Genomic DNA, 16425 nt, shown 5'->3' with positions numbered 1-16425 from the left:
TATTTTATGTTTTCTTGATTGTTTATTGCAAAATGGGAGACATACTTTGAACAAAGCTAGGGCAGGACATGAGTCAATATCCAGCAGCAACAAATATTTAGAGGCAACAGATTTGTAATAATTAGATGGAGACAAGAGATGATGAATTTGTAAATCTGAAAGTCTTTACAAACTCTGAAAATCTCAGATGATCGTTTAATCCATCAACTATCTTCTTAAGAAATACAATCACGGAAACTCCTGCCAAAAAAATCCTTACTGTAATCCTACCTTTATCTCATCCACAAATATACATTTTCTATATAAAGACACGATCCCTCTTAAAAGGTCAGCATTTATAGTTGGCTACCAAACACACCAATATGCCTACACACCCATTCAAGCTCTTTACCATATCTATTTTATAACCTACAGACACTTCTATAGCAATCAGGGGAAAACATCCCATTTCTACACGGCAGACATATGTTTCTTCACATACCAACTTCCACTTCTGTTTCTCACAGGTTACACACAGCTGAGATCCCCTTTTAGCTGAACGTCTACTGAACTTATTAAAGATGAAGTGAACAGGCATTTCCTCATAGTACTACCTCACACACGGGACAGCTTAATGGCTTTGCAATTAATATATGCATAAGTACAACCTGCATTAGTGGTGGTAAAAGGCAAGCTGGCTACTTGATTACACATGATTAAACAATACCAAGGTTCTTGTGTTCAGTGCAAGCATGTGATATACCTGTTCAAAGGTAGTACAAGGTATGAGCTTATACATAACTTCATCCAAACACATGGCTGAGCTAACCCTGACATGATTCTTTTTTTTTTTCTTTTTTTTTTTTTTGACCTATGGAAAGCACCTGGTCTCATCTCTCCTGGTGATGATCAGCTCTTTTAAAATGATGCTGCACCAAATCACACTAACAACAACAGAAAGCCTGGCCCAAAAACTATCTGAAAATAAAAACAACAAAAAATAAAAATGTGGAAAAAAAAAAAAAAAGAGGATATCTTATCTGAACACATTACAGAGAACTGCTGCACGATGGCAATGGGGCCCCAGAAAGGGAAATCTGAGGCACTATTGCTTTATAGAAATCAAGGATAGATATCCTTACATTAGAGGAATGAATATAGGTTAAAAAATCCTGAGGAGGCTTGGGGAGCCGAAGTAGGGGTTTTTGAGCAGAGCCTTCATATAAATTCTAACTCTGCAGTTAAATGGAAATGCTTAAGCCTGTAAAACTAGAAGGAGATGAGGAAAGGGGGTAACCCATATGTATGAAACTAGCAGATACAGAACCATTTTATACAGTTCAGTAGGCAGGCTAACATGAACTTAATAGTGACAATTGTTTTAAATTGATTCAAATAACAAATACACATTTCAGAGATTATGAAGTTTTGCACTGCATTTTTCTTTTTATCTTTCAAAGAAAACAATGCTAATAGTTTCCTTTTTCCTATGCTCAATGACTATTTACTACTTTCTTGATGTGGACTTTCAAAATACAAAGAAGGTTTGGCAAGTTTTCAAAGTCTTTCTTCAAAGTCAGCTCTTAAGTACTTTTTATAAAAACATGAAGAATACTTCTTACTACGGAGAATTGATAATGTACTGCTTTCGTTATTTGTATATGAAATGCTGTCAGATAAATGCACATGGATTCATTTGTTTGGACCTTCTCTGTTAACCTTCTGTATGAAATTGATTTCAATTGATCACAAGAGTCAGGAACGTAACAATTGCTTTCAACCAAAAGCAGCTCCAGACATTATAGACCCAAGTTTCAAAGAAAAAAAGTTACTGTACTTGCAAGTTTAGAGTCAAACTTGGCAGTTCTTCCAAACAGAGTGGTCAGAAGAAGAAAAATAAAAACAAACATCCTTCCCAGATTTCTTTTTTTCTTCAATTGCCATACCAAATAATGGTACAAGTATGTCACAACCCTTTCAGAAAGTTATTCATGAAGACACAAGCAAAGCATCTTAAATACTTTGTTGCTAGATAGCTGGCATTTGTATAGTGTTTTGAGAATTTAAGGAACTTTAGGAAGTTGTCAGCTCTTTTCTGCTGCACGGAGCTAAACTTAAAAACGGACGTGAATCAAAGCAACCTACTCCATGCAACAAACCGAAGCGGTCGGACCGCTTGTAGCCAATCACATAGATCTGTTTCTTTCAGTGGTGAACTGAACTGGGGGCCAAATTTGGAGGTGGTTTGTAAGGTGGTGCATCAGCAGGATAACAGAGCTCAGGTTGCTTTGGTGGAAGTGGATAACGAGCATCTACACCACCTCTTCCCCCCCACAGCCCTGTGGGCAGCAGCGACGGGCAGGACCATTTTGAGCTAGCGCAGTAGGTTTCCAAAGGAGCGTGTCTATGCTTTTACCCCAGCTGTGGGTCTTCCCCTGATTATCTCCAGAAATTACATTGTGGCCTTCATTTCTCTCTCTATCCCTAATGCCCCTGCTCCTCCAATTTCCTGTCTCCAGTGCTGACACCTCTTTGTTCATCTCCCATCTTTTCTCTGTCTTGTCTATTTAGACCGTAAATTGTTTGATAAAGGGACCATGACTTAATAGGTGTTTGCACTACATCTGGCACCATTTGGTCTTAATCTCAGCTCGGACATGAAGTCTCTACTATTAAGCGAATAATTAATAATGATTAGGTCCTAAAGCAGCAATGTGAAACTCCACTAACCTTACTCACTGCTCCTATCACTCTTCTATCTCTTCTAATGCCTGCTGGCTTCAGCAGGGATTACTCCTGAGCCACGTCGACCGAGGGGCAGCAGGCACTGCAGTTGGGTACCCCGCTGGATACTTTCTCTCCTTTTTGGAAAAAGGAAAGTTAAGCTGGAAATTACGCTAAATGCGAGTACAAGGTCTTACAAAAACTTATAATGTATTCTTGTGACAGGGCTATGCTATGCATAATATAAACAGCTGTATGTAAGGGAGATCACTGCTCTGTTTCAGGAAGTAATAGCTAAAGAAGCATTTATTTCTGACAATTAATGGACATAAAAGCCTATGTATTATCTAAAGAGGAGAAGATTAAAGGAGGGAAGTAGCTTACACTATTGGATTGGCTGCACCAAAACAAATAACCTCACAACTTCATTTTGTACAGAGCCTTCCATAAAGTCTGGATAATAAAATGCTTTACAGCGAGCAAAGAGGGAGGGAGGAAGCAGAAAGCAGAACAGATATGTTTTGAGCCGAGATTGGATCCGAAGCGGCGAAGCCGTGCCAAGCAGCAGGAGCTGCAGAGGAGAAGCTCTCACCCCAGTGGCAGCAGGAGCCCGGGACAAGTCAGGCAGCAGGCTGGGCTTAGGCTGAGCAGTGCAAAAAAAAAAAAAAAAAAAAAAAAAAAAAAAAAAAAAAAAAAGGGGGAATAAAAAGTCAAGGAGCCAAATTTTCCTCCTGATTCCACCAACGCAACCCCACTGACATCAATGGGTGTAACTGAGAACAGAGCCAACCCGAGGCAGCCCAACAGACACATAGGGAGAGTTTAAAAACAAACAGGACGCTCCTGATGGGTGAAGGAAGAGGGATGGAGAGTTTGCAGGGGAGCTCCCGGCCGCCCCTCTCCACGAGAGACCCCATCCCAGACCTGCACGGCAGCAGCTCGCTGCACCGAAAGGTTTTGCTCGGGAGGTCCCAGAGCCGTGGCTCATGGCTTAGGGCAAGGGCTGTGCAGGTTAAAGCTCGTGGTCCCCGTAGACCGGGGTGTCAGAGCCCGGGAGGCAGCGGGCGGATGCTGGACAGAGGGCTGGTCCCTAAAGCTTCGCTGATTTTTTGCAGGAAAAGGCACATTTCTAACGGGCTGATCAGCCCACTTCTCAGTGCAGGGAAAAAACCAAATCTTAGGGAGCCTACTGCAAGAGGAGATGTTTATCTGCCAAATGACAGGACCCCCCGTGATTATTTCTGGATCCTGTTGTAGCACGTAAAAAGACCAGATTCGATAAAAAAATTATTTCCAGCTTCCCCAGCAGAGAGATCTGTGCAAGACTTAAAATAAAACTCGATTTCTCCAGGCTTGCGCAGTCTTGTGCTGAGTTCGGCGGCGTGAGAAGCAGACACGTTTTTATAGAATCTCACCCTAGATTACTTTCAAAAGTAGTTTTTTCACAACATATTTGTTTGGAAGATTTTGCTGTCTCTTCCTCTTTTTCTATTTTCAGACAGCTTTGCTTAGTGGAAATAGATAAATAAATGCAGATCGTTTCACTGTTACTCAACGTTTAAAAATTGATCTACTAAAAAAGAAATAAAATTTTCTGGAGCTTGTGGGGGACACACACATACTCCTTAGTTCTCTAACCCTTCCTAGAAAAAAAATGTCCAAATAGTCATTTTGAAAAGTTGCTGGGAGTACACAGACAGCTGTTCCTCATACATACTGCAAATGTTTCTTTTAAATTCCTACAGACGCAAGAGTTTGATACCAAGCCAGTACCTCTAGAAATGGAGAAAACTAAACACACCCCATACTGATGCTTTTACTGTCCCAACAAACTTTCTCCCACAACTAAAATGTTAAAACTTTTACCCCACATCCCACATTGTGAGATTAGTCCAATAACTAATGCTCTGTCCAAGTAAAATACATTTTGTCATTGCTTGAAAATGTTACCTTTCACAGAAGTATAGTATTTCTGACCAGCAGGGAACATATGTCAACATTATCTATTATTACACAATGTCAGGACCAGAAAGGGAAGGTGGGTGGTGGATGTTAATAACAACTTAAGCGATTTTCTAAAAGAGGCATTTGAGAAGTACAAAGCCAGAAGTTTTAAATGTTTTGTCTGATTGTAGCTGTGTCAGCAACCTGCCCCCACCACTAGCACAAACCTAATTCTGCCTGTGACCCAGTGCCTAGTTCTCTTTTCAATTTGAGCCAACACATTGCTAAACTGGAAAGTTTGAAAAATACCTTAGAAAACTTCTCCACCAAAAGGAAAGAGAAAAAAGAAAAGAAAAACTTATGATCAGCCCTGGTGAAAGTGTTAAGGCTGCGATCTTAAGGCAGAGATTTTTCACTTCGATTTCCTTTAACACTGTGTTAAACTGCTTTTTGTGCACTGCTACCCATAACTATCTTTGTCTGCAGAGTGTCTTCAAAATAAAGGATTTTTTCCCAATGGCGGAAAAGCACAGCCCCAAGCGGCAGAAAGGCTATCAAAGAAACCATCTTCCTCTTCTAGCCAAGGAATTGGGAAAATGGGGTTCACCCCACACCCCGCCACAGATTTCTCGGGTGCCCCTAGTCATGTCACTTTGCTCGCCTGCACCTCAATTCCCGGGGTGCAGCCCCGCCGCTCGCAGCCGGCCACGCTTCCCACCTCTCCCAGGTTTTGTGGGATGCGTACGCCAGAGACCATGACACAGCTACAACAGAAGGGCTTTCCAAATACCTGAGATAAACAGAGAGCCAACTGCGGTGTTTACTTACCGCACGCATGAGAGATTTCACTTCGATAGGCAAACATAAACTGCTGCAGCAGCCTGCTTGGGTCCTGGGAGTCGCTCGGAGGCAGCTTCAGGGTGCTGAGTGATGGACCCTTTGGGTGCTCCACAGAACATGTTCGACACCCCTTTGCACAACGTGGGATTTGGGGGGATATGGGTAGTTTGAAGGTGACCAGACAAACATTTTTGGCATGGATTTGCCTATAAAACCCTCACTGTAGGAAAGTTTGGGAGACTCCCATTTCCCACCAGAAAGCCTGTAAACAGAAATGGAATAGGCAAATGCTTGTGCTATATAAATCAAAGGGAGATGAACGGTGATGCCATTATTCAGTCACATTTCCAGGAGTAATTCTGTTGCTGGAAATGCTGAAATTAGTGTCTCCAGCATCTCTTTTCCAAAGTCTGGCGCTAAATCAGAGAATAAATCTGGAGAAGGTCTACGGTGCTTACCCTTGCGGGAAGCCAAGCTCCCGTCGCCCATGCAGGGATGGCTCCCCACAGCCGAACAAAGGTCTCCACATGCTGGAAGAGGGAGAGGAAAATGTTTCCTTAAAACAATTGCCATATGTGAGGCACGTTTAGGTGCAGGTATTTCTTAAACAGCGTGTTTCCAGGTAGCTGGTGGATGAATGTGTTGGTCCCAATCTCAAGACTCCACGAAGAGCAACCAACTCCTCAGCGTCGTTCTGGTATTTGGGTAGGGTTACCATTAAACCCCATTTTCTGCAAAACCATGTCAAATAACGGGCCTCACGTTCAATTTTACAATGCAGATTTGGGTATTTAGAAAAAAAAAATTCTTTCCCCCACCACAAGCATGATAGTGTCAAAGTTGCCTGGTCCAAAATATTTCCTCACCTTTTTTTTTTTTTTTTATTTTTTTTTGTTTTCATATCTGTTTACAAAATCTGTGTAATTTCTCTGCAGTGTGTTCTTTCCCCAAAAGCAAATCCTTCAGGGTATTTATTCCCCTCAAAATACAAATTATTCTGTTCCCCAGTAATTATCTGTTTTGCATACAGTTACACAGCTGAATCAGAAGCAGCAAGATATGAATAAATATATAAATAATGGACACACCGAGGTGTAGTTTCTCATGTTTAACATAACACAGGGGAATACATTTTTATAGCAAGCCAGTAAATGTTGTAAACTGATGTTTTCAATTCCAGTGACTTAGAATTAACTTCTAACTGTGAGATCTAAACTAGCTGCAGTCTTTTATAATCTCATGCTTTAAAGTTATAATGTTTTTTTTCATCTGCTGTTAAAGAAGAAATTATATTTTACTGGGAGATGGTAAAGGTAAACCATGGAAAAAATACACTTCAAACTGCTTAAATATGATTATTTTTGTTCCATGTGATTTCACTCAGTGATATAAAGGAGAGAGCCCGATTAGTTTATTGGATGGGGAATGTGCCGGTGAGTAGAGAAAAGCATACATTGTTTGCCATCGCTTATGGAGTTTCCATAAAAAAAGAAGAAGAAATATATCAAAAACGGTAGGAAAAACACTTCTCCCCCCATCCCCCCATAAGCAGCAGTTCAAACATCTACCGAAAGCAAAATCTTGTCCTGTGCCTTTTATCTGAGGCCCAAACCAGTACCTTTAGAAGCAATTTCACACACAAAAAATCCCCCCCTAATGCTTTTTTGGAAGGGGACGTTCCTCCAAGCCATGGCAAGAGGCTGTCACCTCCCAAAAGCTATCGCTCGCTCCAGCACAGCCCAGTGTTTGCCTTGCATGGGTTTTGATGGGACCAAAGCTGGCTACAGGATACTTTTAATGAGTATTTTTTAAATGTCACTAACCTACAGCTCTCCTGATTTGCTACAACACTTTTTTGACCCCTGCCACCCCACCTGGCTCCTCTGCAGGGCTGGAGGTACACCAAAGCCCCAAGGCCACCACCGCTTGCACCGTTCCACCCGGCAAAAGTAACTCCTGAGAGTAAAACATCCCCAAACCTGGGCTGGGAAATTCGGACGTAACATTTGCTGGAGCTCACCGGCCTGACTCTGCTTCTTCAGGAATGAGGTTGGAGCTCTGAACTCAGATCTGAACCTGGATCTTGGGTTTAGATCCAAGGTTTGGGGTTGGGCCCCCTCTCTAGTGAAAAAAGGATAAAAAGAGATGAAAAGATAATTGTAGAAACTTAAAAGCCAGTGTTGCATTCTTTTAAAATTACAAATTAAGCTATAAGCAATTCCAAACTATGCTGTTTTTATTAAAAATGACTTAATAATCTAATCTTCCTTTCCTTTCTTTTCTTTTGGAATTTATCCTATATCCTAGTAATCGCACATAGAAATTACACAACACCACACTGGATACTCCTGACAATATAAACACAATTGTTTATCCAGAAGCATTATAGGTTCATGCAAAAATATGGCATTTAAAGCTTGTGGTCAGATTAAGAAACCACAAGTATAATTGTTTGTTTATCCAGCCAAGCATTACTCCGCCGTGTAAGTTTATGGGGGTTTTGTATTTATTTATTTATTTCTAACCTGTTTTAAAAATTAAAGTTATGGAGTGAAAGCAGACAATTAAAGGCAAACCCCGCCCGCGGAGGGACATTTTTAATATGGAAATCACGCCTTTGTCATAGCTCCTGTTACCCAGTTTCATCCTTCCATGGAAGCCTCGTGATAACAGGGCCCTTTGGTGGAATTTCGACATATTTTTCCCTTTAGTTCGGGGCAGCTGGTTTCTTTCCTCTCGGAGGAGAGAGCCGAAGTATATTTATCACTCCAGCAGTGACTCAAAACAAACAGGAAATCTTCATCAGCAGGCTCCTGGGCAAGGCAGATACCAAGGTACTGGCAGAAAGGAAACAGAGGCTTTCGGCTGTGGGAGTCCGACATGCAGCGTATATTGCAGTGACAGCAGATAACTCAGCTAGAGCACCACCAAATTATTTTTAAATTTAAAAAAAAAAAATAATAATAATAAAGAGGAGAACCCGACGTAGCAGAGAGCACACATGGCATCCTGGGGGGGAGGCTGAGCTGGACGCCCAGCCCGGACACGCGGCATGAACCTGGGAGCGGGAGGAAACCTGTGTGCCGGCCGGGACGGGAGGTTTCGCTTTGATCCAACGGAGTAGGAAACCCGCTCCTTTCGCCCCAGCGAGTCCTTCTTTTAAAGCAGGGGTTTCCGGCGGGGATGGCTGCCTTGTGACCAGGAGGGAGGCAAAAAAGAAGAAAAAAACCAACAACAACAAAACCAAGACACACTTAATTTTAACTGTTGATACTTAATAATTTTAACTATTAACATGATTATTATATTCATGGGTGGGTTTTAGAAAGGCCTCTGAAAACAAGTTAATAAATGGCCCAGCAGCAGATGACTCCTCCTGCATTGATTAGAGACGGTCCTGACACAGGAACGGCTCTGCTGGGTTGGGGTTTTTTTCCTTTCTTTCCTCACCAGTGTCATTAAACTAAAATACTTCAGTCTGTCTTAACAAAACGCAAGCACAGCACAGGACCGACACTGGTCTGCACCTTGGAGACACCTCTGTTAAATGGCTGCAACTCTAGAAAGGATGCTGCGGGGCCGTAGGCCTTGCCATCACACCAAACACACGAGCAGTGCCGCTCGCGGGCACGGCTGATCCATCAGATTAAGGAAACATTTGCTAAAAACGGGGAGGATTGGGAAAAGTCACTATCTGCTTCCCCTGCTCTTCTGCTTCTCCCCAGGCGCCTGCCGTTTACCGCGGCCGCAGACGGGGCACGGTGCTCCCTCGCTCTGACCTGCCGTGGGCTTTATCTCCAGAGCTGGCAGGAGGCAGCGGGGCTGGCTAGGCCACGCTTTTGGTGGCTAAAAAGGAGACTTGTGCCCCTTAAAACGTGTGACTGCCCACCCTTGCTTTTGGCCAATGCCAGATAACCGCAGCGCTGAGGGCCTACCGTGACAGACAACCTGCCCTCGTGAGCCAGAAATACCCCTCAGCCTTGGAGGGGCCTGGAATGGCGAGTCCTCCGGTGGCCATTTCACGCGTCCAGGCTGGACTTGGTTTGAGCTTTCGCTACCAGTCCTCCGACGCGGCAGACATCACATCCTTATCGCTGAGCTGCACCCTGTGACACCTAACCTCAATGTCTCACCACAGAAATCCAGCCCTCTGTTAATGAGGATGACTGGCTTGGCTGAGAACCTAAGGTGCAAGGGACTGATATAGGGAACACCAGACACCCACATCCTCGCAAACAGTTGGAGGGGTAATGTACTCGGGTGCAAACACCGTCTAACTATGGAAACGACAGCATGAAATCACCATGGCCTGAGACATCCCAGACAGAATAAGCATTAGCGGTGAGAGAACCAGTTTAAAAGTGTGAGTGCTTCATGCTGGCTCATACGCAATCTCCACCGGACTGCCCTACGGAAAGCTGGCCAAGGTCTATGTCAGAGAGATGACTACCAAAACCTCCGGGTCAGGGCAACTCTTTGTTGGAAGCATCTGGCAGAATGTATCACCACCGCGTTGACTCACAGATGTGTCAAGGCATAAAGTCAAGCTAGGTGGGTAATTCCGGAGACTTTCTCTAGAGATCAGACTGTCTGTATCCTCCTAAGGGACAGTCTGGTCTAGCCAGCACTTCAGCTCGTGCCAAGGAAGGAAAACCTGGTGAAGGTCTGTGTATACTGCTCAGTAGGTGAGGAGGTTAAGTTAACAAGGAAAAAGAGAAAACATCAAGGTTGCAAACAAGAAATATGTGGTTTGAGGGTGCTGGAGACACCCTACTGCTAGAGCTAGCCTGTTTCCAGCACAAGGCATTTTTGTTTCAAGTGTGAAAGCTTTACTGGAACACTATGTTGACTGCATACCTACCACATCAGGCAAATGTCCCAGGCAGCCAGAACACCAGAGCATCAAGAGTTTGGAAAGGCCACAGTGCCTGGGGCTCCCCCCATAACACACCAGCCCACCCTCATCATTGCCAGAGCTGGGATGGCTTTGCACAAACCACGCCAACCCAACGCTGCCAGTGCACGATGCCCGTCGCTGCTGCTGGGAGATGGGACACAGCTCACGACTTTCTCCTTCCTCCCAGAACGGTCAGCTGGAAAGTGAGTAAGAGCAAGGGCCTTGACCGTAACTGTAGCGTGGGCAGTACTGTGGGGTCCAGAAAGCAATATCCTTTCATCTTTTTGCCTTGGTTTGGAAACGGCAACTTGGCTTACCAGATGAGTCCTTTGGCTACTCACTCACTCAAAAGCAGCTTGAGTGGCAGACTCGATTTAGTATTTCGCCAGCTAAAGATCTGAAATTAGGAGACAATTACAGAAAGCACCGCACTGAGGATGCGATTTGCAGTCACGGGGAGCAAGTGCAGAGCTGAGAGCAGAGCAGAGGTCAGTAACTCTTACTCAATGCTATACCTACCTCCTCAAACCTCAGAAACGTTCAAGCAAATTCGCAAGCTCATGGCAAACACTAACTGCTGTGCCTAAAGGTTAGCTTTGCAAGTATATTAAAGAAGTCTTTGGGCTGCTCTGGCTAGATTGTACTAGTCCTGAGCTTGCCATCTGCAAGCCAAGGAAAGCTAGAGTGCAACATATTTCCACCACATGTCTTTCGATCCCTTTCCTTGCCTCTGGCACAGGCTTTACAACCAGGGCTGTGGCGAGCAGTCAGTGTGCGATGCTGGGAGGTGGCTGAGCAGGGGGTGCGACCTTCCACACAGCACCAGAGAAACCCAGCAAGGCAGAGACCCTGCTCCCAAAGTGAAAGAAAGGCACTGTGGACTCAGTATTTGATCTTCAGCCACCTGCATTCAAAATATTGGATAGCACAGGCCTTTTGTAGGTACCCTCCAAGAGACAGAGGATCCTTGGCTTCAGTGACAAAGTGCACTTGTCAGGATTGGTTCACTAAAGGAATTTTTTTTCCTTGGCATTGCTCTATGCCATCTAGTTTGATTACAGTATTTCTTCCTCTCCAATGCGTATTTTCCTTCTCCTAATCTTCGAACGACTTTGTGTTGAAAGCCAAAGGTCTACACGTTACGTTACAGCATATCGCACCGTGTGCAGGATTCAGATCCTGGGCATTTGCCTCATTGAACAACAACAAACATAAGGTGCCATCCTACCTACAGACCTGACAACTGGCCAGAACGAGGGCTACTGCTTGGATGCCCCCAAAGCAAAGCAACACACACACACACACGCGGTCTCCTGTGGGAGATTGCGCTCAAGCAAGACACTCAAAGTTACTCATGTAATTGATTTTTATCACGATTCATTTTTAAAACCAAAAAGGCACACTTTCCAAGCCGATAATCACATGTGATATATATATAAATCCCAATTCTTAAGGAGGGTCAAAAAACAGATTGGAAGAATCGAGGGAAATTTATATGGAATCCAGAATCAGAGAGAAGAGGATGAAAGCGGAGAAAAGTGTTATGCATTCAACTGCTTAAGTCCTGCTCAACTCCATGATGACAAACAAACAAACAAAACCCGTGTCTCTTTTTCTCAGCTCAGTGATTACAGCAAACCCACAGTGCCAGCTTCAGACTGGCAAGGCAACTAGCACTGCTCATAAAAACAAATTCAATGGATTTTTTTTTTTCTTTTTTTTATATTGGTTGATTTAATTATAAGGGTCTTCCACACTCTCACCTATTTCCTCACCATCAGTTGAGGGATATTTCTGTTTCCACTGCTATTGTTTCAGGCTTATGAAAAAGGAAAACTGAGGAATGAGGGGGAAAAAATCATGAAGGTATACTGCGCACATACAGAACAACTCTGAAATAAACTCTTTTCTTTTAACATCACCAATTTAAAGGCATGTGCAAAAAGAAAACTCAGGAAAGCCATGTTGCCACAGCAATTCTGATCTGCCTCAGAGCTCCCGCCCAGGAAAGGTGTCTCTGACGTTACCTAGGTGTCATCCAAGCAAAATATTTCCAAAAGAGGTACTTGCCACCCCTTTTTTCTTCTAGTTCAGCATTTCAGCTGACAATAAGAAATAAATGAGAATCAAAACTTCTAATTAAAAAAAAAAACAACAACAAAACAAAACACAAAACTAAAGAGTTATCTATTAGGAGAGAGATTAACTCCTAGGATGCCTTAATGCCTGGGACCCTAACCTGGCTGCCCTACTATTCTGGGTTCATCAAGAATACTAATTTGGACTTTGGGCGTTAGGGAAAAGCTCTCCTGTTTTAAACACGGAAAACTGTTATTCAGTTATTTCTTGAATAAATACACTTCAAACAATGTGAAGGAAATGGCACTTCCCATTTATATGAGTTTACCAACAACAATCATGATGAAAAGGACAAAGACTATTTCAGGTTTCTAAGGGTTGTCCATTATAACACGCTGTTCCATGCAGCAGGGCATGTAGACCTTGCAGGATCTGAGAAAGTTAAGAAAGTTCTCAGAAACCTTCAGCAAGGACCTGTGCCCGTCAGCATTATAAACACAGTAGGAGATTATCTTGTCCCAAAGTATCATTCACGAGGGTGGCTCTGCCTCTGAGGAACAAATTAGCCACTATTTCACACCAGCCTACCATGAGACCCTGTCGCCAGGCAGCTCACCTCCTGCAATGCCACAATCCGCTTCTCCTCCCATTGGAGCTGCAAAGGTGGGTTCTGAGTTTATTTATGCCACTGAAATTTTAAAAAAAATAATAAATAAAATCACTCCTTCAAAGCAACAGGTTGGTCCGTTTGGGGGTAGGTTTTTAAGATGAGCAGAGCCTGCACCAGTAAGTATAACAGGCAATTTCTGCTCTATGTTTAACCTATGCAAATCCGGAGCAAATGTAATGATGTTAGCAGCCCATCAGCAGAGTTTGGCAGGGGTAACAACAACCATAGGGAGATAAGATAAGGCTGTAGGCTTTAAAGGTTGGGAAATAGAAGTATCAGGATTACCAGAGAGTTTATAGCCAACTGAGGCTGTTCTCCCACCCTCTTCTAGGAAACAAAAACTGATCCTTTGCACTTCACCCTGAGGGAGGAAAATAATCATTAACTTCACATTATAAAGATACATAAAATAATAGTCTCTCTAAAATGCAGTCATGCCTAAATCGAGTAAGCGTATGTGTGTACAGCTGCAGTTTTTACCGTTGTGACACAACCTACCAGTACTATTACCCTCTCTCATTAGGTCTTTTCTAAACCGTAGCTCTCTGTGAACTGGGACCATGGTCTGTTGGTTTGCATAGCTCCTATTTTTGCCACTATAAATAGAAGAAACAACTTTGCCTGGCACAGTCTCCTTCGAATTACTTTGTAGGTTAAACAAAACTTAAACTGTTTCAGATAAAGACAGGCAGAAGGTGTTTTTTCCAAACATCCCAAGCGAAGGAGTGCATTTCCTGCTTCCCTAATTCAACCTACGGCATCAGACATCTGTAACTTTGTTTACATTCCAGCCCTTCACAACTTAATACCGCTTGAAGCATCAATAATATAGGGCACATTTCTGACTGTTCTTTAGATATTTTTTTATCTCCATGGGACTTCCTGGTTTGGGATTTTGTAGTTTACAGTTTCTCACTAATAGTAACTAGCTGCAGCATTTGGCCTTAAGAGTTTACATATTATTTAACTAGATATAGGCAGCCTATTTTAATTACAGCAAAGAGCCCTGTAGAGGGCTCGTCTGTTTTTCCCCCTACAACTATATCAGTTGGCTTAATAAAGATATTACCACTCCCTATAAACCGGGCTGTGATCAAGTTCTTAGATATGCTAGAATTTATTAACGTACTTTTGCCACTCTAAAAAACACGTCCTATCATAGATCTTCAAGTACTTAGATGTCCAATGCCTTAATGAAAGCGGTGTGAGCTTTCTGTAGCATGCACACATTTTATTTTGTGTGTGTGCACATTCCAGCACTTCTAAGCAAATTGCTCACCCTCCCCAAACCGAGGGTCATCTGCTCTTGTCACTGTATTAGAGCATGCTATTTAACTGTACAGGCTGAGCTCTTAGGACGAGCTTCCCTTTCCTGGGGGATGCAGAGCACAGGCTTTGCTCTCCCCTACCTGCAGGGCCAGCAAGAGGTACGTTCCTACAAGGAAATTCAACGTTCAGCATTATCCTACCACATCGCGCCTATGTCCCTGGTGCCTCTGTCCTCTTCTTCAGGTCCTGTCTTTCATGTTCTTGCTACACGCGGTCTCTGACCCCTCTTCGGGTAACTTTCCACAATTTATTTCATTCCTTTGGATAGCAAAATTCTTGCCCAGAGTTCACACTCCATGCACCTAACCCCGATTCAGATCAGCCAGGGTCTTGCTGCTGTCGGCATTTCATTGAATTCTACATTTGAAGCCAAGGTGAGATACCGAGACTTCAGTTTTCTTTTTCTGACAGGGCTGATTTCTTCCATAAGGTATCAAATTAGTACCTGAACATCACCTACTAAATCGACCATGCATATTCACGACTCTTCTAACATTTGCAAGTAACATTACTACAAAGGAAAGCTCGAGACAGCTTGATTAAGCAACTTGCCCAAGGTCATACAGGAAGTTGTAGAAGAGTTGAAAACAAAAGCCAGATCTTCTTAGCTCCTGTCCAACCCTCTCTGGAATGAAAAGGCCAAACTGCTCTGTGGAAACATTAGCGGAGTCATAGATCTCATCGTATAAATTTCATAATGAATTCGCGACTTAGCAGAGAAAATACACAGAGCTCCCAGCCCAGCTTTCCAAGGAAAAACTTCCAACCCCGCCGCAGCAGCTGGGAAGCGTTCCCCGAGCTCCGAGCGGTGCTGGCCGCGGCCACAGCCCCTCTGCTCGGACAGAAAGAAGAAAAAAGGGAATAGCAACACCCTGCACGCATCAGGCCATTTAATGCAAATGGGTTCTCTCATCCTAGTTTCTAGGCACTTTCCTCCTTTTCAGGAAAGTGAAAACATGCATCTCTTGGAAAAGCTGCTGAAGTCACTCAAGAGCGAGTATGAAATCGTTCAGGATAGCAAAAGGAGCATCCAAAGTGCAACAAAGGCGGTATTTATGTCTGTCCTTCTCCCTGTCGGCGTGGCTCTCGGTGATAGCCACAGGAATAAACAATAGCCTTGGCCCCTTGGCTGCAAACCCTTCGCTGCAGAGGCCCAATTAAGTCGTTGAAAGTCTAAACACAGGCACAGGAATCCGCTAATGCGGACAGGCCTGCACAATAGGGTCTCATCCTGGCTCTGCTCTGCTCCTGCTGAGCACCACCTTGCTGGGAGAAGAGCCCCCCATCACCAGCGAGGCTCTTCCCACGGAAAAGGCCCGCTCCGCCTCGAAGCCCAACCCAAACGTGCACATTTCCACCCGTGTCGGGGAGGATTTCTGGCTCCGCGCGGCACCAAGCTCACGCTCGGCGACACGAGTTGGGCGAGCCGAGGCTCGCTACCACCCGACGAGCGCGCACGCGTGGTTGCAGGTTGTTAAAGAGCGATCCCCCTCCCCAAATCTCCGCCAGGTTCAAACCTCCCCAACGTAAACACTTCAAACAGCCGAGGCAACCTTAATAGCAAAGCCAAGAGCAGATAGAGTCTTCGACATTGTCTCGGTACACAGGATGCCGGCTTGACATCATTTAGCAGAGACAATGCTCGCCCTCTTTCTTTTGGAACCACGTAAAAAACTTGGCCGAATATAAAACAACTTCAAAGACACATTTCTGTGCCAGCCAGGATGCATCAAAGTTGGGAAAGGAACGACCCGATTCACCTGATCCGGGGAGCTGATAGAGAAGCGGCTTTTATCGATGTACCTTCCCAGCGCTTCCTTCCTGCCCCCGATGCTATTTAAACCCCTCGCGCCTACCTCCAGCCAGACCTGCCGTCCTCCGCTCTAAGGAGGAGAAAGGAAAAAGCAAAGGGAAGCCCTAAAAAAAGGCGTCCCTTGCAAATTTCTGTGCAGTTACCGGGCAG

At 44.0% G+C, this 16425-nt stretch overlaps 1 protein-coding gene across 14 annotated transcripts in view; it reads right to left on the bottom strand.

Annotated features, from left to right (window-relative positions):
* Positions 1-16425, bottom strand: part of LOC126044944 (uncharacterized) — a 40744-nt gene that overhangs the window by 21281 nt on the left and 3038 nt on the right. For 2 of the 14 annotated variants that reach the window (XR_007507850.1, XR_007507841.1), the window contains exons 1-6: positions 13419-13591; positions 13080-13151; positions 8124-10781; positions 7467-7608; positions 5946-6017; positions 5476-5749 (exon numbers count right to left, since the gene is read on the bottom strand). Coding sequence is in view for 1 of the 14 variants with exons in the window: in XM_049815391.1 (XP_049671348.1) it covers positions 5476-5484 (9 nt within the window). In the remaining 13 variants the exon portion in view is untranslated. The other 12 variants (XR_007507846.1, XR_007507852.1, XR_007507853.1 and 9 more) reach the window with 12 other exon arrangements.

This window comes from Accipiter gentilis, chromosome 1 (assembly GCF_929443795.1).
Source record: "Accipiter gentilis chromosome 1, bAccGen1.1, whole genome shotgun sequence".
In the NCBI taxonomy this organism is placed as follows: Eukaryota; Metazoa; Chordata; class Aves; order Accipitriformes; family Accipitridae; genus Astur; species Astur gentilis.
The sequence above is the reverse complement of the archived record's forward strand: the minus strand, read 5'-3'. Positions and strand labels throughout refer to the sequence as shown.